We start from the raw sequence: 21,967 nt of genomic DNA on the forward strand, positions 1-21,967 counted from the left end.
TTTAAAGAGAAGAGGAAAAAAAAACGTTTTTACGTTTTTACCCGGTATTTTTATTCCTAAAATTTTGCCTATTATTTAGAAGCAATTTTCTCCATGATTTTACAATTTTATCTTTAAAGGGAAAAAAATTTAAATAAAAAAAACCCCTGCGTTTTAGGTTTTTACCCGTAGAAGTTAGTGTATTCTTTAGTAATAATTGTTCCATTTTTATCTACTTCCGGTGTGCCTATTGTGGTGTATTTGGAGGGAGCGTAATTGGCGTACTTTTGAGGATAGGGACAAGTCCGATGACTAGTTGCTCGCTTATTTTAGTGGCTCTCTTTTTGATTGGTCTAGGGCTTGGGGACTCACCTCTAGTGATTCTATCCCTATGTTCCGTAGTTCTCTTCTCTGTAATTAATATGCTCTTTGTTGTCTCCGTTTGTTTTCTTGTTTCAGTTATCTCATTGTCTCTCTTTTTTGTTTGTTTCCTTCTCTGTATTCTCTGTTCTGCCTTGTGTTTTCATGAGGTACCTTTTAATATATATCTTTCTTACTTATCAAAAAAGAAAAAAATTGTTCCATTTTTCTCAATCTGTGGCAGTTTATTTTTTATTTTTTATTTTTTTTTACAAATCTATTAGTAATATGTATATAATGGTCAATCACTCTCCTTTGCCTATATATTGTATGCTTCGAAATAGAGGTCACTGCAATATAATTAATTGATACGTGATACTTATCCAAATTGCACAATTTGTATTTCTTGTATACAAGATCATACTCATCCAAATTCCACAGTTGTTGTCTGATAATATTGTAATCAAAAAAGTCACAGTAATATTGCAATAAAAAAGAATAAGAAAAGCAATGACTAAGCTTTAACCTACAATAAAAACAGGAAGTAGTTGATTTGGAGGGAACATTACACCTTCGCCCAGGCTCTTCCTGACCAAATTCTTCGCGAAATTCCCTAAACAACTTGTGTTGAATTCTTTTTTGTTTTCAGACTTGGAACCATCACCCATCATGCCGTAGTCAATGAATTTGACTGCACAACTGGTAAATACGTGGTACAATTCGTCCAGATTGGGTTTCTCCATTCTCTTCTTCTGTGCAAGATAAAACCATTAGCGAAGAAAAGTTACCGACCTTAAAATGTCAAATGCTTAAGAGCATAACTAACACAAACGTAGTAGCACATTCTACAAAATTGCATGATAAGGCTATTACAAGACCAAAACACGTAAGGTAAGAAAACTTAACAATTGTTTTTTCCTTCCCAAATCATAACTGCTTTGAATTTTTGGTCAACCGAAATTCTTTGGTATGCACTTTTAACTTCACCTTGAACCCTCTTGAACCCAATACAAAATACACCTCATTTGAAGTATTGAAATACAAATCGATTGAAAAAGAAAACACATGGAAAATTGTCCTGCAATTAGCCAATGAGGTAAAGATCCTAACAACATGAAAAGGCAAGGGATGTATATAAATGTAATCCCTTTGCTACTACATATCAAAGAGGTTCAGATGTTCATGTGCTAGAAGGCCCAGAATGAAAGATTCCAATACCATTACAAACATGCCTGTTCTTTTCCTATTCCATACTCCAAATCAGACCATCAAATGGCCATAAACTCAACAACATACAGATTAGATGACTTAGTTGTTGATTAAACAAAACCCTAAACATAAATGGATTTGGTTCAATGAAATTTCAGGAAAAAACAAGCAAGACCATCCATAAAAGATGGCCCCAAGATTCCGAAGACCAAAACAGCATATACAGAGTCTTGTGTCTGAAGGAACTGATTCCTTTATTTCCTAGGATTTGACAAAAGAATATAAAAAAATGATGTTAACTAAAACAATATCCAAATCAGTAGTTACCAAAGCCTTCTGTGTGACTCCAATGGAACAGAAGATGTGACTATCAAAACTTGAGCCCCAGTAGGAGCAATGTATACACAACAAAATACAAAAGAGGTAGAGAAGGAAAACATCCAGTGTTTTCAGATATAAAGAAAATACATGTTCAATGGGAAGTTGCTCATCTTCACATGTTTACTTTATCCTACTAATATCATGCTGCAAACTGTTACCCAGTCACCTTCACATGTTAATGTTCTTCCTGAGCAGCACATTTGTTACCTTTGACAAGGAAATCAATAAACTCTCCGTTTTTATGATGGAAAATTTTGAGACACTAATATTACAAACAAAATAAGATAAAAGGGGAAAAGTTTGAGATAAAAGGAAATCCAGAAACTCTCCATTCTTATCTTGCTTAACCTTATTTTGATATCTACCAAGAATATCAACCAATTTTGTTTAATATTCAGATGCAGTCAACAAATGGACAAAATTAATGCAATTTAAATATCCAAAAGGATTCAAGTGCTTTAGAAAATCAAAAATTTGGTGAAAATGACTATATACAATAACGGCGAACTGAAGACAATAATCAAGAAGATATGTTGATGGGGTTGGAAGAATCAAAAGCTCATGAGTGGAACAAATAAAATAAAAGAGATTTTTTTTTATAAGATACCTCTAGCTGTGGATAAATTTTTGACATGGCATCCTTCACTCTGCTCACCTGCACATTAATCACTAAATGAATATGGCAATAGGCCTGCTGAACCAATCCAATCAAAAGACAACAATATCAAATAAAAGGAAACTCATGCAGTAAAATTTCAGAAAATCCATATTCAAATGCTGTGCATTACATATCCTCATTTTAATCAAAGTCATATACTCACATTTGAGGGCAACAGTTCTTGACTGTATTCTTCATTCTTAAACCAATATATTATATTTTCGTAAGTGTTCTTAAAACAATATACTACTGAAAAGACATACAGAGTTCATTCTTCTATTCCAATATCAGTTTTGTATTATCCTTGCCACAATGAAATTGACATTTCTAATACTTATAGAACTTGAAGTTCTAAGAAAATATTTAATAGTTAATTATCATAAGATTTGGCATTATAATATTTCAAAGCAAGAACAAGATTTCAGATAATAGATTTAGAAAGTTTATCAAAAATCTGAAACCATGATAAATAATCCAGTAACTCCTCACAACCTTTAATTTGATAACATCAAGCCCATAAACTGCATTAGACTTCACCTTAATCTACTTAACATTGGTGTTATGCACTTTACCAAGATGCTTATAGTGGTTTGCTGACAGTTTACTATCTATAACTCTTTTGCCCACAAACAAATGCTCAAACATAAATAAATAAATGTGTTTAACATGACTCTTGTCCATGTTAACAAATACAACACTTACCTTAGCATAAAGATATGATGTAGTAATTGGATATGAAGACCAAAAGTGCCTCAGTAATTCTTGAATGGATATCCAATGCTGGAAACAAAAAAAAAAAAAAAAAACTCTTCTTATTAATATTAACCTCACTGAAAAACCAAAATTCATAGAATATACAATTAATAAGTTCAACATAACACAAAAAAAGAATTGATTCTAGCACACAGCCGGCTTAATCAATTCTTCAACAAATAAGATATCCATGGTGTTTAGCCACATTTTTCTAGAAGAAGCTATATATTATTTTAAGAAACACACATCTACTCACATGTAGTAGTTCCTCTTTAGTTGTGTTGGTCAAGCTGTTCAGTATACCCTCTTGAGCATTCTTCCCAAGTTGAAATTTGGTACTTGAGATGTTCTGGGTCAATCCATTAAGGACCTGAATCATACAAATTACACACTTAAATTATGCAACATATATATGATAGCATAGCACTTTTTCGGGGTTTTTGGGGATAAGTAATAATATATCTAATATCTTAAGGCTGGCACAAAATAAAGATGCTATTACCATAACAGCAACCTCAGGTCTGACTACAGGATCACTTAATCCCATTGCTTTTATCAGTGATATTGAACCCCTCAAAGAACCATATGCTTCCTCAGAGCTCAGGCTACATCTTAATTGTTCTGATCCAGCTCGTGTATCATCAGAAGTTTTAAGTTGTTGGGAATCAAAGTTATCACGAGGATCCTGATTTTGGAAAAGCACGCATAAAACATCTGTATGACAATAATTTAGAAGCATTGTACAATGTATACAAAGTTCGACCTTGATACAAAGTGGAGCAAGAGGGTGATCATACCATGCCTGAAGGTCCTCCATCTCAGTCATCCGTGAAATTCTATCAATCCTCTCCTGCTTTGCATTCTCGGCAGATTCTTCACCACAATAGTACAAGAATAAGTGCAAATTCTATAGAAGACTTGATTTAGAAGTAAGTGGGATTTTTTTAACAAACAAAAATAAATCATGCTAACCCTGTCTTGACTGCGCAAGTGCTTCTGCTACAGTTCGTGGATCTTCCAACTCTACATCTACATTAAGGTTACAAACCAAAGTTATCTACCTATATTTAACAAATAAAAAGGAAACTCAGCTAGTATAAAATCAAATAACTGTCTGAAGAAAATGAAATTTGGTGAGAAACAAAATAAATAAATTCAAGAGAGATCCTTACCAATAGTTCTTCCTTCGAGAACAACTTCGCCTTGTCGGTTAAGATCTTGCAAGAAAGTTCTCTTGAATTGCTCATGCTGTGAATCAGTTATTTCCTTCCTACCATCACGAAAAATTCCATGATCCTGCAATATACAACCAGATAAGATACATAGGGATGTACATGTACACCTACAAATTTTCCACTATAGAAGTAGATGATTTTATCTAATAACATGGAAAATTAACCAGATAATAAAAACTATCCCATTTGCTATTTTCTACTCTTAGAAGAAGTAATGGTTCATATATCAAGTACAGAAGTAAAAACTGCTGACATGTTCCAACTTTTAGCACAAATCACCAATTAGCTCCCTCAAAAATTTGTCAAAGCAAGTTATCGTGACAGAAGCCAATAAACAAGCAGGAATCTAATTACACAGTGAATTTGAAGTGACAAACAAAAAAACCACCTTTTAAATGGATGCCCTCATTGAGTAATTCCATGAATGCAGAAATGATAAAGTAAACAACTGTGAATCTTGTCATTTAAAAGAAATCATTTACCACCTTTCTTTTTTCTTTTTTCTTTTTCTGTGGGTGGGGGGGAGAGGGATTTAAAGAAGTATGGTTTCTCCAACAATATTTTTTGAGTTCAAAAGCTACTAGCATAAAAGAGTAACTTTGTATTCCAAATAATAGAATTGCATAGACCTCTTCAAAATGAAGTCTTAAATGTATAAAGTCCTTCCCAACACTGACTAGTAACTTCAGAGTTTTGTAATTACTTCTTTGCAAATCTCTATGTCAACTTTTCTTGACTCAAAAATAAATAAATAAATAAAACACTTGCCTAAATTTGAATCCCCCTTCCCAAGGATAAAAGCAAGAAAATGAAAAGAAGATGGAGAGACAGAGAGATTAATTTAATATATCAACCAAAAGAAACTACAAGAGTGGTCTAATCCCACATACTGGGAGGTGCATGTAATCATCTCCTTGGTCAGCTTCCATATCAAGAGTTGGATCAACCCGTCGAATCTGCAAACAGAAAATACAAAATAGTAAAAGTACTCAAGTAATCATACAAAATAATGCAGGAGTATCCCGTGAAAAAAAGGGAAACCCCAATTCTCAGAAAGAGTACCTTCTGCCGAGCTGCATTTGCCAATATGTCATCATCCTTTAGAAAAATGGCTAGCTCCTCGTCTTCAGCAGCCTCTGCTGCAGCTGCAACAGCATTTTTTCGTACTATGGAGATATTCTGCTCTAAAATATTTTGTCCAGAAATCCTTTTCTGTCATCTGGAATACAAAAGTCAAGGGAAAAAAACACCAATACACACTTTGAGTAAAGAATATGAGAAATTAAAATTTTTTTTTTTTTATAGGTAATAAAAATTTTATATAATTTCATAAGTAAACCTCCTTCAAAATTAAAGTGAAAGAAGAATTTGTTTCAATGCCCTCACTACCTTATTGGGAACATGATTAAGTAATGCCCGGTGAACAGCTGGTTTTAGAGCAAAAATCTGAAAGAAAAGTAAACCACTAACACTAAGGAAAAGTAAGCAGAAAAAATTCATGATCAATAAGCCACATGAATATCAAATTGCCACTACCCAAAGTCTTATCTAGACCATGGCAGAAGCAACTATGAAGAAGTTGTAGCTCAAAATTTCAATATTTGAGCATGAACAATGATACTATCAAAAATATCCATATGGAAACAAATAAACCCTTTAAAAAACAAAGGATGAGGTCATGTGTTAAAGACCCATGGGGTGCGTGTGTTGACTAACCAATAAAAATCACTATAATGCCAGTGCATGTTTATAATCACAATCGGAGTGTTTGTTTCTTATCTTTCTTTGTATTTAATTATTCTCCAAATTATTTCTGCATATAATGACCAATGACAATGTTTAACACATGCTTACATCTTAAACTCAGCCAGATATATTCACATTTCACAAATGATTGCCAACTATGTTTGGCATTAGTCAAAGATCTTATGGTGGGTAGGTCTCAAAAAAACCAACTGCTAACAAACACCCAAAAAAAACCAAAAACCAAAAAAAGAAAGAAGGACCATGCCTGATATTTGATCTCTGGTGTCAAATTGAATGTAACCTTGTTTGTCTGGAAACACAACAGAAGAAAGAAAAATATTAATTAGTCCCCATGCATGAAACCACAAGCAAAATGTAACTTGCAAAGGAAAATAGCATTAACTCTTGCAATAAAGAAAATGCAATAATCGTAATACACCAATGTATGGGAAAAAATTGTCTAGATCTATAAGATCTTCACATTGTAACGCAAGCACACACATGCACACCCAACCACCCAAGTGTCATCACAAACATGAGAGAGAGAGAGAGAGAGAGAGAGAGAGAGAGAGAGAGAGAGAGAGAGAGAGAGAGAGAGAGAGAGAGAGAGAGAGAGAGAGAGAGAGAGAGAGAGAGAGATCTGATGTACCCGGCCATCAGTCATGGGTTTGATGTCTAGAATCATTGAACTTTTAAAACCAACCCGTTGTTTGGACTTTGTGCCACTATCTCCATCAAGCAACTTCTGTATTAAATTTTAAGTTCAGAAAACGTTAGAAAAACATATCAAGAGAGCAAAAGCTTTTTATTCAAACTCTTCCATTGAATGTTACGAATTCTTTTCAACAAGTCAACAGGTTGTAGTAAAGATCTTCCACTGGAAATTTAGTAAATTACAGAAAGGTCTAATCCAATTGAGCTCAAAGTTCAAATATTAAACATAAAGCAAAAGGCAGCATAATTAAATACATACTCAAAAAGAAAACTTACCTTCCTTGTAGCCCAGAACTCAGATTCTGTCAAGATATTACCAAGCACAAATTTCTTATGAAGGTTCTGCAGCTCACTGTGAAAGTTAAAAGTTCAGGGACATCAAACAGTAACTAAGAATCTGAAAGTAAGAAAACTATAAGGTGTAGGAAAATCACCACATTTAACAGCAAGCATCCAGTAATTTTCCTCAACTGATTTATAGAATTATTCCTAAAACATGCAAATCAAACTTTCTTTAGCACAAAAATTAACCAATGCTTATCATACTTCTTATTTCTTGAGCATCATATTTGTCGTAAACCAAAGCAAGAGTAGATCTCGATTCAACTAAAGCTGAATTAGAATTGAGATATACGTCTACAAAAAATATATAAGATGCCTTAAACTTATAACTCAAGAGGTGGACCACTACCAAATACATCATACTAAAGAAGGCATGTTAATTACAATTGTATAAGAAAAAACATTTAACCTATTCTCTCTCAATAGCTTTATTCGAAGCTCCATTTCTGCTGAACTGATGAGTTGTTCATCAGGATAAGTAACTGTAGATCTATCATAAGCGGCTTTCACAGCCGCTCCAGACTTCGCTTTTGCAGTGTCTCCAGACTTTGCTTTTGCAGCATCTCCGGACTTTGTAAGAGCATTTCCTGTTCATAAGGACCACACCACATCTTCAGGATAAACAAATTTCCAGCAAATGCAGAGGGTAAGTATTTATAGAATAATTAGATAATCAATATATCAAATAATACAATGCAATACAAAAAGTATGTATAAGAAAAAGAAAGTGGTATGTTCTTCTTAACATTCTACAACCCTCTGTTGCAAATGGCTATTCTTCAAATGCATTTACAAAGAGGAAGATCCATATCAACTACACTACACTGACCTAACAGAATGTCCAAACCTTTGAACTAGATTGACAACACATAATTATAGGTCAAGAAGCTTGAAATAAGTAATGTGCATAATAGTTGAGACTTACCCACAAACTCTCGACAAACTTGAAGATCTAAGAAATTTTCAAACTCAAAAATGTAACTTCCACCCTGGAATAACACATAAATAGAAATTTGCATATATCATCAAATGAGGGAAAATAACATTTAGTACAATGGTAATGTATTGAAAGTCAATTAAAATCCTAAAGTTTCTAATATGTAAAGTATGAAACATAATTTTCAAGGCACTTACTCAAGGTTCACCAATTTTGTGTTTTTTAGCCCTCGTGTAATGTTTGGGTGGGGGAGGAGGCTGCGGGGCATCAACCTTAGGGTCATCATCGTGCTGCAAATTCCATTACATGCATGCAATCAATATTCGATATAATGGTAAGAGTAAAGTGAAGTAGAAAATATATTATTACATTCAAATTAAAGTTATCATAGCATAGCGGGGCCTCGGTGTCCTATTTTGTGTCCACCTGTCCCACAGGTGGGTGCTCTTCTACTGCGTTGCGGTCTACCTCGTGGGGGTGAGGGCTGATGAGGGGGATTAAGGTCCGGTGCATCAGTATGTGGCTCTACAGTGTCAATCCCAACCGGAGGTCCTAGAGGGTCAGATGAGGATGCGGTAGGTGGGTAATCCTGCTCTATGTAGAGGCCAGGAGTGGGTGCACTAGAGCCAGTGTGTGGGTATGAGGGTGTCTCGGGGAGTATAGGAGGGGTCACATTTTGGTCAATACTGACATCGAAATTGGGCTGCGAAGGTGGGCTGGGTGAAGGGACCTCGGGCTGAGGAGATGCATATGGGATGGGTGAAGGGACCTCAGGCTGAGGAGATGCTTGCGGGATGGGTGGAGGCATCTCAAGAGTAGTTACAACCCGAGGGGTTGTTGCACGCCGACCACGGCCACTAACTGCACTTGTGCTTGGGGTTGCTGTAGCAGGCCGAAGACGACCCCTAGCTGCGCTTGTGCTTGGGCTTGTAGTAGCACGATGACCACGGGTTGGTGTACTTACGGGTGCTGCACTTGTGCTTGGGGTTGCAACAACTGCTAGTTCAGTCTCATCCCCATTGTTTGCATGCTCATTTACTGCAGGACCACCACCAAGGCCAACCACATTATTTAGGACACGCCGGACGTGGTTGTGAGCTTGGCTGCCTTCAGGAAGCATTGCCAACAGCGCTAAATGGCTTTGAATCTGAAACGGAGAAAGAACCAGTACAATTAGACTTGAGACATTTATGTATCAATTAATGAATGAATAATATAATACTTATGAATCTACTCAAAACTAACAGTTCTATTAGAATACTATATGTATCAAAAACTATTTCATTACATGTCAGTCAAATCAAACCAGATTTGCTGAGAAATTCATAGAAATTGATTCTATGTTCATACATGTACTCAAGTAAAACGAAGTAGGCAATCAAATGTAAGTAGAACACATTACCATAATATCTAATTTAGCGTTGTTGCGGTCGACATACTTTCGAGTGACCGGACGGTACCAGACGTAATAGGCATGATTGCGGGGCATCTCACCAATCTGAGGAGGTGCATGACAAACTTGTTGTCGTCTCATTTCCCAAGAAATGATATACGGTCCATGCTCCTCCCTCCAATTCTTTTCCACCTTCCCACGTAAGTCGATTTTATGCAGCCTATCATTGTAGACAACATGGTCAGGCTGCTCCTGCGCCAAGCCAAACTGTCGAAGGACACGGTCTGGGTGGTGTCTCTCTACTATGCAAAAACACAAAAGCGGCACCCTTGCTGTCCACGTATCCCTCCCTACAACGCAGAACTCAGGAAGGTGGCTGAAGTGTGCCTCGTATGGCTGCCACACAATCTACGATAGAAAAAAAAAAAAAAAAAAAAAAAAAAAAAATTATCATAGCATCTTCAAATGTGAAACAAGGGAAAATACATAGATAAAGGGTAAAAAAACTAAAATTATAACAAAAGATATGTTAAAGGATGAAGCAATCATATTATTAACGAAAATGATCATAACCAAACAAATTTTTTGAATATTATTACCTGCTCTGGCTGCATTGTAACTAATAGCTCGCGATAGTGGACCAAGGCCATGCCGGATGGTCTACTCTTCGGGCTTGGCACCCGCACCCACCTACAATTACAAGCAAGCAAATAACATAAGAACAATAATACAATTTAGTTACTAAGAAGAGTACATTGCAAAACACACTTGGTATCAAGAAAAGACTTACTTAAATGCAAGTGGAGCATATGGCCATGGGCCATAATCACATCCAGGTGGGGGCTCTATCCTCGGGCACAAGAATGGCAACCTTGCCCATGCCCAATACTGGACCAAGGTGCACGCCCCACCAATCTGCGATGCCCCTTTCTCGCTTGCCCGACACAACTCCCTATATAACCAGGCCAAGCAACCACTACCCCAACTATACTGTGGCGGATCACGAAGGTTACGCATGAAGTCCAGGAACATCAAATGCACCCTATCTCCTAACTTGTCCATGAAAAGTTTGTCCCCTATTAGCGCTAAAATATAGCACCGGGCATACCGGTGTATCTGCATCTCCGTTGCGTCATGAGGCAATGGCGCTGCAACGGCCTCAACAAGTCGGCTGATGAGAATTCTTTGCCCCACCAATGTTTTATTGTCATTCGGCGGACTAAAACCCAGCAACTCCGTACACAATTGCCTCCAACCCCCATCATCCACCACAGCAGTCAGCCCAACCAAGACGTCACCGTCTATAGGAAGTCCGAAAATTACCTCCACATCTTGTAGGGTGATTGTCATCTCACCATGTGGAAGATGGAAAGTATGAGTCTCCGGCCGCCATCGCTCAACTAGGGCCGATATTAGGCAATTATCTATCTCTCTTGAAGGGGCTCTAAACAATCCTTCTAGCCTTAGCAATTTGATAATATCAATGACTCGATTATCTTGCATCTGAACGTTTGCCATCTCCTTAGTGCGACCACGGCATGTAAGTGGGCCCGAGTCCTACAAAATCGATCAAAATTATAGCGGTTGTTAGAACTAGAAATACAACATTGAAAGAACTTGCTAACTAACAATCAAAGACAACGTAAATATTAAAGCAGTTGTTAGAACTAGAAATTTCACCTCGCCATTCCAAATGGCCTCTGATCGATGATATGGCTGTCGTGTCAACAATGACCTCTGACGCGGACCGGGGTCCAAGCCCTCTAACTCCTCATCAATCCAAGGCTCCATACTGCAAACAGTGCAACTGTGAGATCATTAATAGTGTAGGGCCAAAGGAGTGCTACTGTAAAATAGAATTTTCTTCAAAAAAGGTAAGTTCGCAATCATACCAAAAAACATGCAAATCGATGATGTTTACGCAATCAAAGAAATTAGAATTGGTAAGTTAGAAAAAAACATAATGAATTTTTTGGAGTTGGAATAATTTTGTAAACTTTTACAATTAAAAGAAATTGAATTCTGTACCAAATAAAATGACTACTTTCATTAATTCTGCTTTGTGTTGGTTATGAACTTTTAGCATGCTTATTTATCAATTGGTTGAAGATATATGGACTGTGTGAGTATCATGTTTCCTGCCACTTATAACATTATAAAGATAGATGTACTCAACTTATTCTTTCTTGATAATGTTACGGTGGCCTCTTTTAACTTCATGTTTTCACACTCATACTAAATGTTCTTTGTGTTCTCCTGGGATTATTAAAAAATTTCTTAATTTATCAATTATGATCTGTATATGCTAAAGATAATGCTTGTACATTTTAAATCTTCTACTACCTTAGATGCCTATCTTCTCATGGAGAAGGCAGCTCACCAGTTGTCATTGCTAGCTTTGGTGTTAGGATCTTGGATATTGGGTAGTTAAAGAGTATGAAAATTAAGGCGATGGCTAGATTCAAGGGTAGCGTTGCTTCCTAAGATGTGAGAGAGAGAATGAAAGACTAAAAGGTAAAACTGGTTTATTCATCAATTGATCATAATACAGCAATACAATTGAGCAGATCAATTGTTAACTACTTAATCAGCTGTAACAACTAACTGACTACCTCAAACACCTCTAACAACAACCAGCTGACATCACTGTTTCTACTAGTAACAGCCTATCACTTGACTTCTTTAACACTTGTACATTTGCACATATACCTGTAAGACATGCATCCCAACATAGCACAGGAAGTACATATCATAATACTACCAACTTCTAACTTCTAATTTCAGCTTAGTGTTACCTCTGCACAATCACCCCAATGCATCAACTTCTTAATGTTTAGTTACACATGAGGTTCCTAACCTTTGGGTGGTTAAGAATTGAAAATGACTTTTTTATAATCCTCCTCCTCTTCTTCTTTTTTTCCCTCCCTTCCCCCAGATAAGTAAATATAAATTAAAAATAAAAATGTAATTGCAGAAAACAGATTTGTGGACCAATGTTATATAAGATCCATAGGTTCCGGTTCTTCCTGAGATGCAAAACACAGAATCGCTCTTGGTCCAAACACTCCAAACACACGTATAATCCTCTTTTTGAACTAATATTTTTTTATCTTTTGTTCCTTGGCTTGATTTGAGTATTTTTAACCCAATAAAAAAAAATTCTTAGATGTATTGTTTTGTTGACTCCATTTCCTTCCATTGTTTTTCTGGTGTAAGTTCTCTTTTTTTTCAAATGAATATTCTCACTTATTACTTCACAACTCATACACCGTTCATAGAACCATTTCATCAAACCCATAATTTGCTTTACAAACCCACAAACGAAAATACAATCAGAAAATTAAAACAAACCCAAAACAAATCAGTGAAAATACCATGAAACAAGATACACAAACAAATCAAACAAAACCCACAAACAAATCAAACAAAACCCACAAACAAATCAAATGAAACCCCAACAAACTAGATTAAATATCAATGTAATCCAGATATTAACACTTTTTACAGTAATGAAACCCAATCAAATGCTCAATCAGTTAAAAAAATTTAATTTCCCAAACAACCAAACAGAATAATATACATGCATTCACTGAAATGACATGAACCACCAAAACCCAGAAAGATCCGAAATTGAAAAACGAAATAGGAAACATCATGAAATTCCAAAACCTAAGATTGAAGTTGGAGAAAGAGAGAGTACCTTAGGCGCACGGTGGTTCAATGGGAGCAGTACTGACTTTGAGTGCCTGACTGTTGGTGGAAGCAGAACTGAGTTTCGGTGGCTGAGTGTCAATGGGAGCAACACCTTCGGCACGGCGAGTTTGAGAGAGCGGAGTGTCTGAGAGTGAGTTGATTTTGAAATTTTCACAGTGAGGGGAAGAGTTTGAGAGAGTTTGAGAGAGCTTGAGAGAGTTTGAGAGAGCGGTGTCTGAGATTGAGAGATTTTGAACGGGTCTCTGTAGATTGTTTTAAGTGGGAAGGGAAAAAAAGCGTTAAAGCGAAAGCGAGTTTATAAAACTCGATTTTGGAAATCGATTTTTATAAACTCGCTATCCAAGTGGAAACTTTCGCCATGTCAGCAACTGAAAAACAACAAAAACGAGTCTTAAAAGCTCGATTTTTAAATTGAATCTCGAGTTTAAGAAACTCGAGATGCTATTATTACAAATTGTTTCGTAACAGGACAACTAACGAAATACTTAGCATATTACAGTTATTTAGCAACGAAAATCCCGCCCCACATGACAAAGCAAATTGCCTTGCCCCATCCCTTCCCTTACCTTCCCAACACAAAACTCTACTTTGTGTTAATCCACCTGCCCCACACTTGTTACAATATTTTTTTTATATAAAATATGTCTTATTAATATAAGTATACTTAAAGTTAAAATAAATTTATCACCTCAATTGAAACTAATTTTTAGCAATAGCTGAATAATATTATCCAAAGTATTTAATAAGACAAAATAAAAATAAAAATTATTTTTTTATAAGAAAATAAAAAGTCTTATTGCCCATGCATTTAAATATTTTATAATACAAAAAAAAAAATACTTAGTAATACCAAAAAAAAATACTTAGTAATACAAACCATGTCTTTTATTTTTATTTTATACAAGATAGAATTCTACTCTAACCTAATTTAAGTGTATATATGTATTAAGCTCCCTCTTGGAGACTTGAACCCCGGCCCTTGCCCTCTACACCCCACAAGCACTTATACTTGTGGAGTGACCATCGAACCAAGGGTGTGCGGTAGTCAAACCATGTCTTTAACATTAATAGCCTTATACATAACAACATAATCCAAACTCCTAATACATAATAAAATAATCATTAATACAAATCAAGGTGGGGCGGGACTAAAAAGACTAAACCCATCATTGCTACTCGCCCCATCCTTGCCCAATCACCTCTACAGAGCAGGGCACAATTGTCATTCCAATTGCACTAATTAACCTCCCCAAGATCAACATATCTAGAGGCATAAAAATGTTCACAATTTTTTAGGACCATTGATGTGACTTATTCTTATGGGTGTATAATAAAAGTTGTCATTAATAGACCTAATGTACCTAAGTTTAATGAGGGAATTTCCTAAGAAAAACTATACTTAAGTTTTACTCATTAAGATATTATAGTGGATATGATCCATGTCCTCGCATTCTCTTCTTTTAATTAACCATTTTTTTTTTTAACTATTTCTTATTTGTGATAACAAAGTTATGCTGTTATGAGTGGATTCTTAATCATGGTATAACTTTTTTTATTTTTTATTTCATGCAAATTTAGACAAATCCACAATTGGAATACATATTCTTCTTATACCCTTTAGGTTTGTAAAATTTCACAATAATCTAAGAGCAATATATTATCTCATCTAGAAAATATTTAAATTGTAATTTTATATATTTTAAAACTATGCATAAATAAGTTTATGTATTGAATAATAAATAATATTTGATTAACATAAAATTGGACATACTTGTTAAAAACATAGAAAGCATATAATCTAACTGTGAAATTTTCAAAATATTAATTCAACAAAAAGTATTGGATAGAAATGATAATGGAATAATTCCTTCGCATTTGCATAGATAATAGATATATAATTTATATGGATAGTTTGCTTTAATGGTAGTCTTTATATTTTCTCTTTCACTCTTATATGGGATAGAAGTGGACTTTAGAGGTACTACTAACACTACAAAAAAGCAGGTCTATCTCGGCGCTTCAAAAACGCCGATATAGCTCCTAAAGCCCCTGTATAGATCCATTTGGGCTATATCAATTGTTTCATAGATTTTTTTTCATCTAATGTTGCTTAAAATTATATCATATGTAACTTGATCTCGACTATATATATTACATGTGATAGAATCATAATGTTGTCTGTTATTAATACTCTCTAAATTTTACACGTGATTTGCACATGCCTCAAAACTAGTAATGCACAAAAGACACATATCAAAACCAGAAAAACAGCATAATTGAAAATGGTTCATATCCTTTAACATAATAAACAACCACTAATTTAAAGTAAAATAAAAAAATGAGCGGAATAGTACAAGATTCAACTGTAAAAATTTAAAATAAAAACCTTCTGATTTTCCAAGTTGATTGTCTTTAGAAAATAAAACCAATGTATCCCAGGCTCCCAGAGTCCCAGCTGCAACAGTAACATTAATTATCACTCTCCATGCAAGTCTGTAGACAAAGCACAACAATTCCAGAACTAATTAAGGTGCGAATAAAAATGTTCTAATAAGAATAGATTCAAACTATTAAAGCGTCGAATTATAGAGAAGACGTGCTTATAGATTTGGACTAGTGTCACTGAGTGGAACTTGATTGTTTACCTACCACAAATGGACAAACTTCGATAGGTAATAGAATTAGACTAACAGAAAAATATAAGTATCAATCTCAAATTAATTACTTCCACAATGTTTTGGTGGTCTTCCAAACAATTAGTATTGTATAGTATTATTTCCAGGACGCACCCAATGTTAGCAATACAAGCATAATATGAAAACAAGTGAATTCCAAATGCCACAAGAGTCTAGAAACCGTAGGTTGTGAATCAAAGAAGGGACAGCCATTGCATTTACAGTACTACTCATCATCACAACTCCACAGCCTTATTCACCAGCAAAGAAAAACAAAAACAAAAACTACCAACTCTAAAACCAAATTGCACTAACCTTTCTCAATAGAAACGTTGAGACCGCAATATGGGAGTGCCTAATAATTTTCCTTGATGTTGTTGCAATCTTTGTAATCATCATTCTGTCTGATTGTTTGCCCTCTTCAACTTGCCAATGTCAAATTCTTGGAACGGATAATGCGATTGGTATAGTCATAATATCCTTTGCCAACCTTGTGACGGAGATAAACAAGTGCTACATGCTCAATGATCGAGTAACATGGACCTTGCTTAGGATCCAAACTTTCTTCAAATTCTTTAGGCATATCACAAAATCCCAATACTTTGAGGTTTTTCAAATAACGGATTCCAGAGGGCACCTTCTTTAACCGTGGACTAGGCCCAATCAAAAGCGTTTCAAGAAGGACCAATGCTCCTTTATCTATAATCAACAAGTTCAATCCATCCAATTGCCTAAGACATAGAAAACGGAGTTTTGAAAACCCTCCTCTCTTAAAATGTAATTGCTCTCCATTATATGCTTGGGATGAGATGTCTAGGTCACATAAGTTAGGTAGATTTTGAAGGGCTTTCAATGGGTCATCATTCAACCTTGACCAAAAAATCTTTAATCTGACTAGATGTTGAAGTTTTGAAATCCAGTCCGGCAACTTTTCTAAATAGCCCTTTATGTGAAGGCGTTGAAGAAATTGAGGTGGAGGTGAAATGGATTGTAAATCAATTATCTCATCTTCACATGTTGAGGATATATCTAGAGATTCAAGATAGTTCATCTTTTCAATAGAATCACACAAAGGCCTCGCAGTTTCCTTTGACAAATTTTTTATGCCTAGCTTCCTCAATTGTCTTAACTTTCCCAACTCATTAATTAGATGAACTCCTCCATGATTCAACTCCACATGATACAACTTTTGCAAGTTCTTCAAACAACCAACCCCCTTTTGTATCTTTATCCCTTTTTCATGAGTCAAACTGAAATCAATTTGGAGGTTGCGATGGTAGGCTATAAGATGTCTCAACTTACAGAGCTTGTTAATCTCTATTGGTATATCAGACACTAGAGATTGCTTTAGATCTAAAGTTTCTAGATTTTGCAACTTTCCTATGGATTTTGGAAGCATTCTTACCTTTGTATTTCTCAAACTTAAATACCTTAAGTGAAATAAAATTCCCACATCTTCAGGAATGAAATCTAGTAAAGCATCTTCAAAATCCATTACTTTCAAAAGCTTGAAATTAGCAAAAAAAGTACTCATAAAGGACTTCGGCAATTCATCAAGATTGAACAATAAAAGAGAATGAATGTGAGAGTCCTCAAATCCCTCTAGTACATCATATGAAACTCTATCAACTGACATACGTCGAGTTAGTCCTTCAAAGTTGGATCCCTTTTTTGACAAAACATGACAAAAACTAAAATCCTTCATCTTTTGGAGGATGATCTCACGAAGAAGATGATGGAGTCGACATCGTCTAGCTTTTCCATCAAAATCAAACTCTGATACTTGAACTAAGCTTCTGTGGATTAATTCTGTCAAGTATTCTCGTGCAACCTCCTCAAATGTTTTACCCTCGGTTTCCTTCACAAAGCCTTCAGCTATCCATTGTCTAATCAATCTTACGCAATTAATTGAATAGTCCTCCGGGTACATACCAAGGTATAATAAGGAAGACTTGAGGTTGTAAGGCAAATCTTCAAAACTCAGAGATAAAATTTTGTTGACACCTGAAAGATGTGGACTTCTTCCTAGCTCAAATCCAAGGCTATCATGCAAGTTTTTCCATTCAAAGATAGTTTTATCTTTGGTTGACAAAAGGCTACCAATAGCAACAATAGCAAGTGGTAATCCTTTGCATTTCTCAATAATGTCATAAGACAATTCCCTCAACTCTGGGGGGCAGTGTCCTTCAAAATCAAATTTGAAGGCCCTTTTGCAAAATAGCTTCCAAGCCTCAATAGGAGGTAGTGGTTGCAACTCGTAAACAAGAACGGGTGAAGATTTTTTACAAAAATCAACAACCTCTATATTTCGTGTTGTGATCATAATTCTACTACCCTTGTTATTATCAATTAAAGCATGTTTTATATCCTCCCAAAAGTCTATTTTCCATACATCATCAAATATGACCACGTACCTCTTTTTTCGTAAGTAATCTCTCAATTCATGAATCAACAACTCCTCATCCATTGCATCTATTCTTGCCACGAGAGACTCCATTCTAGCATTGCGAAATTGCCTTATCATGCTTCTTAGTAAACCTTCCACGTTGTACGATTGAGACACTGGAATCCAAGCATGGCAATCAAAGTGTCCTTGTACCCTCCGGTGATCATAGACTTTCTTAACAAGAGTGGTCTTGCCCAGTCCCCCCATTCCTACCACCGAAAGCACAGTACGGTGAGAACGTCCTTTTACCAACCAGCCAATCAATTTATCTCTATGAGTTTCAATTCCTACAACATCAGTATCATCAAGATAAAAGGAATCCTTTCGAGGGTCAACCCACATAACACTCTGAGAACCACTACTTGATCCTTGATCTGTGGATTGGAAACCATATCTTTCACTTCTTTCCTTGATTTTCTGAATTGAAGCTTTGATCTTTTGAATCTCAGCGGCTATCTCATGGCGTGGTTTTAATGTTTTGAGCAAGTGAGTGGTTTTCTGGAGTAAACCACGGAAGCCACGCCAATGAGGATCATGTAGTGCCACCTGAACCAAGTATTGATCGGTCGCAACATCTATACGAAAAGCTACTTCTCTTACTTGTTTTACCCATGTTTTGACACCCTCACTCATGTCTTCTTCAGCTGCTGCCCTTGTGTCTGCATCCTTAAGGAAGGACTGAATGCTATCAAGCTCACCTTTGATGTCAGCAACTTCTCCATGGATGCCTCGTAACAATTTTGCTTCTTTGGTCAGCAAAGGAATCAGCTTGTCAACAAGAGAGGACACTGCATCCTGTGCCATATCGTGTATTTTTTACTCCAAGGAAACTGACATCATTTCATCTGAATTTGGTTCTTCTCTATGATGAAGCTTCCACACTCGCTTACGTTTTCAGGTTTTCTCAAAAAGAATAAGCTTCCATCCACTTTCGCTAAACTTTCTTGCTATTGAGCCACATACATTGAGTCTACTACTACTTCAGTCATGTTTTGTCGGAAACATCAATCATGTTTTAACTTTTAATTACGCCACAGCTGTAAAGTAACTCGAATGGTACTTAAGAAAAAAGAGTCCATATCTGATATCAACATCTAAACAGCGTTGAAGCTTCCCTCCACTTTCCGAAAGCTTTTAAAACACACACACTCTCTCTAATCTCTATCTCTCTCTCTCTCTTCTGTCTTACATTTCTAATATTAGAGACAAATTATGAATAATGAATATTGTTTATGAAAACAAATTGCCTGAGATTTAGCTCGGTGTTCAAATTGCCTAAACTTTTTTTCTGAAACTTGAGTCAGAAGAGAATAGTAACGGCCTGTAGTTAGTATGAATACAAGTGTATAGGCTATAAATATAGTTGTAGTTTGCCAGTCAATTATTGAAATATGATAGTAAGAAATTATTGAGGTGAAAGCAATGACAGAAGCCAACTTATTGAGGTTTGATAGTAAGTCAATTATGGATGCCTTGTGGTGAAAGCAACAATAGAATTGAAGTCTTTAGTTGGTGACGTTGACTATACGTGGAGTAAAAGAATGTCCCGCAAGATGTTTGTGTGTGACGATGTGGGATTCTCTTATTCTTAAGTTAACAAAAGTGGCATTTTTAAGTGTCTTGTTTCACAAGGTGACATCTAGGGTTATTTTTAGTATTTCCTTAGATTAATGCCAATGCGTATAAGGTGTGGGATGGATGATTCTTAGTGTAAATCAAACTTCTTGATATTTGACGGCAATAAGAATGCAAATTGAAGAATAATTTGAGGGGACAAGGCTTTTTTATTTTTTTATTTTAAATGTTATGTTGACAAGGCAATCTAGGTGGCAATTTCCGTAGCATAAAAATAATATTTTATTTTGGCCGTTAGCCATATGAGTATTTTTCATCGGATAATATTTAGCTACAAAATTAATTATAGCCTAAGGCTACAAACTTATTCAATAAAATAAACATTACTACATATTTTGTAAATTTAACCGTTGAATTGCATGTTTTTTATGCTCTTAATACACATGTCAAATTTTGTATCAATTAGATATTATTTACTTAATGATCTATAAGATTATATTTTATGCATAATTTTAAGATAGAAAAACTTGCAATTTAAACAATTTATTGATGACATAACTATTAATCTTTAATTTTCTAGAAATTTTGCAGTCATAGAGGATATAAGAAGAACGTATAATCTAATGGTGGATTTGTCAAAATTAATCTCCAATAAAAAGATATTGAGTAAGGTTGCAGCCTTAAGCTTCAACCAATTTTGTAATTAAACTTTGTTCTTTTTCATCCATTACTTAACAGTAATTGATAAGGACAATTTTGACACAATACCAAATAGTTATGAACTAAATTAACATATTTGCAAGGTTAGGAATCAAATTGACACACAATATAAAAGCAAAGGACCAAATACATAATTTACCCAACATTTTATGATGAGATAGTTATTGAACTCTAATATTGATCCTTGCTATTTTAGAAACATGAAGAATATAATAAGGCAATGTAGTCCAACAATTGATTGTCAAAATACTTGTTCAATAAAAAAAATTGTATAGTGGTGTAATATAACAAAGAGTTACACCAAGTTTAATCCAAACATAACCCATAAAACAATAAACCCAGAGAAAAACATAAGCCCAAATTTTAAAGTTCTGTTGAAAATTGAGACTTCTTGCAATTTTAAGAGTTGATGGATAGATTACATAGGATAAAAAGACTAGTTTTTCTTTAAAAATGTTGACTTAGAATAAAGGAGCACATTGATTTTGATGACATTTTCTAAAATTTTTCCACCAAAGAATAATTTTTCTAAGGGGACAACAAATATTTTTCAAAACAAGAGAGAGAGAGAAAGGGTTTATAATTTTTTTTCTTCTTCTTCTCCATTCAATTGATTCTAGACTTTTCAAAATACATGAATATACTTTCAAACATTAATGACAATCTTCCACTTGTCTATCATGCACCCAACTAAATTACATGCAAGTAAACGACCAAAAAGGACTCAACTTTAAAATATATGAGAAACTACCGCATGCATAGAAAGCTACAACAAGCATTAACTTTTAACAAGATGGTTCCAACTAAAACAATAAACCCTCTTACTTTCAGTATTTATGTAGTCCTCCATTTCAAGTTTTCTTGATATAGGCTAATTTAACTCTGATTATGGTCTTTCATTCTCCATAGAAATGATAATGAGAACAATTTGATCCTTCAAACATAACCAAAGCATGTAATCACATTGATTTGAGAAGCATAACAATGATAATATTGATGATTTCAGTTAACTGTATTAGTTCATTGTTCTTACTCATCAAGGATGACTGATGGGCTGGTCCTTTGATTAATGCATGCTCACAATCTCTCGAATTTTGATAGGCAATCCTAGACTTTTTTTGTACCCCTTT

At 35.1% G+C, this 21,967-nt stretch overlaps 1 protein-coding gene and 1 pseudogene across 1 annotated transcript; both read right to left on the reverse strand.

Annotated features, from left to right (window-relative positions):
- Positions 1-680: 680 nt before the first annotated feature.
- Positions 681-11,248, reverse strand: LOC126694021 (uncharacterized; annotated as a pseudogene).
- A 4,563-nt stretch (positions 11,249-15,811) lies between these two features.
- On the reverse strand, positions 15,812-19,497 carry LOC126694119 (disease resistance protein RPM1-like). The gene is made up of 2 exons (XM_050390182.1): positions 16,412-19,497; positions 15,812-15,914 (listed from the first exon to the last, which is right to left on the reverse strand). The coding sequence occupies exon 1, from the start codon at positions 19,344-19,346 to the stop codon at positions 16,518-16,520; it is 2,829 nt and encodes a 942-aa protein (XP_050246139.1). The 5' UTR covers positions 19,347-19,497; the 3' UTR covers positions 15,812-15,914; positions 16,412-16,517.
- Between the last annotated feature and the right edge of the window lie 2,470 nt (positions 19,498-21,967).

Source organism: Quercus robur, chromosome 8 (assembly GCF_932294415.1).
Source record: "Quercus robur chromosome 8, dhQueRobu3.1, whole genome shotgun sequence".
NCBI classification, from domain to species: domain Eukaryota; kingdom Viridiplantae; phylum Streptophyta; class Magnoliopsida; order Fagales; family Fagaceae; genus Quercus; species Quercus robur.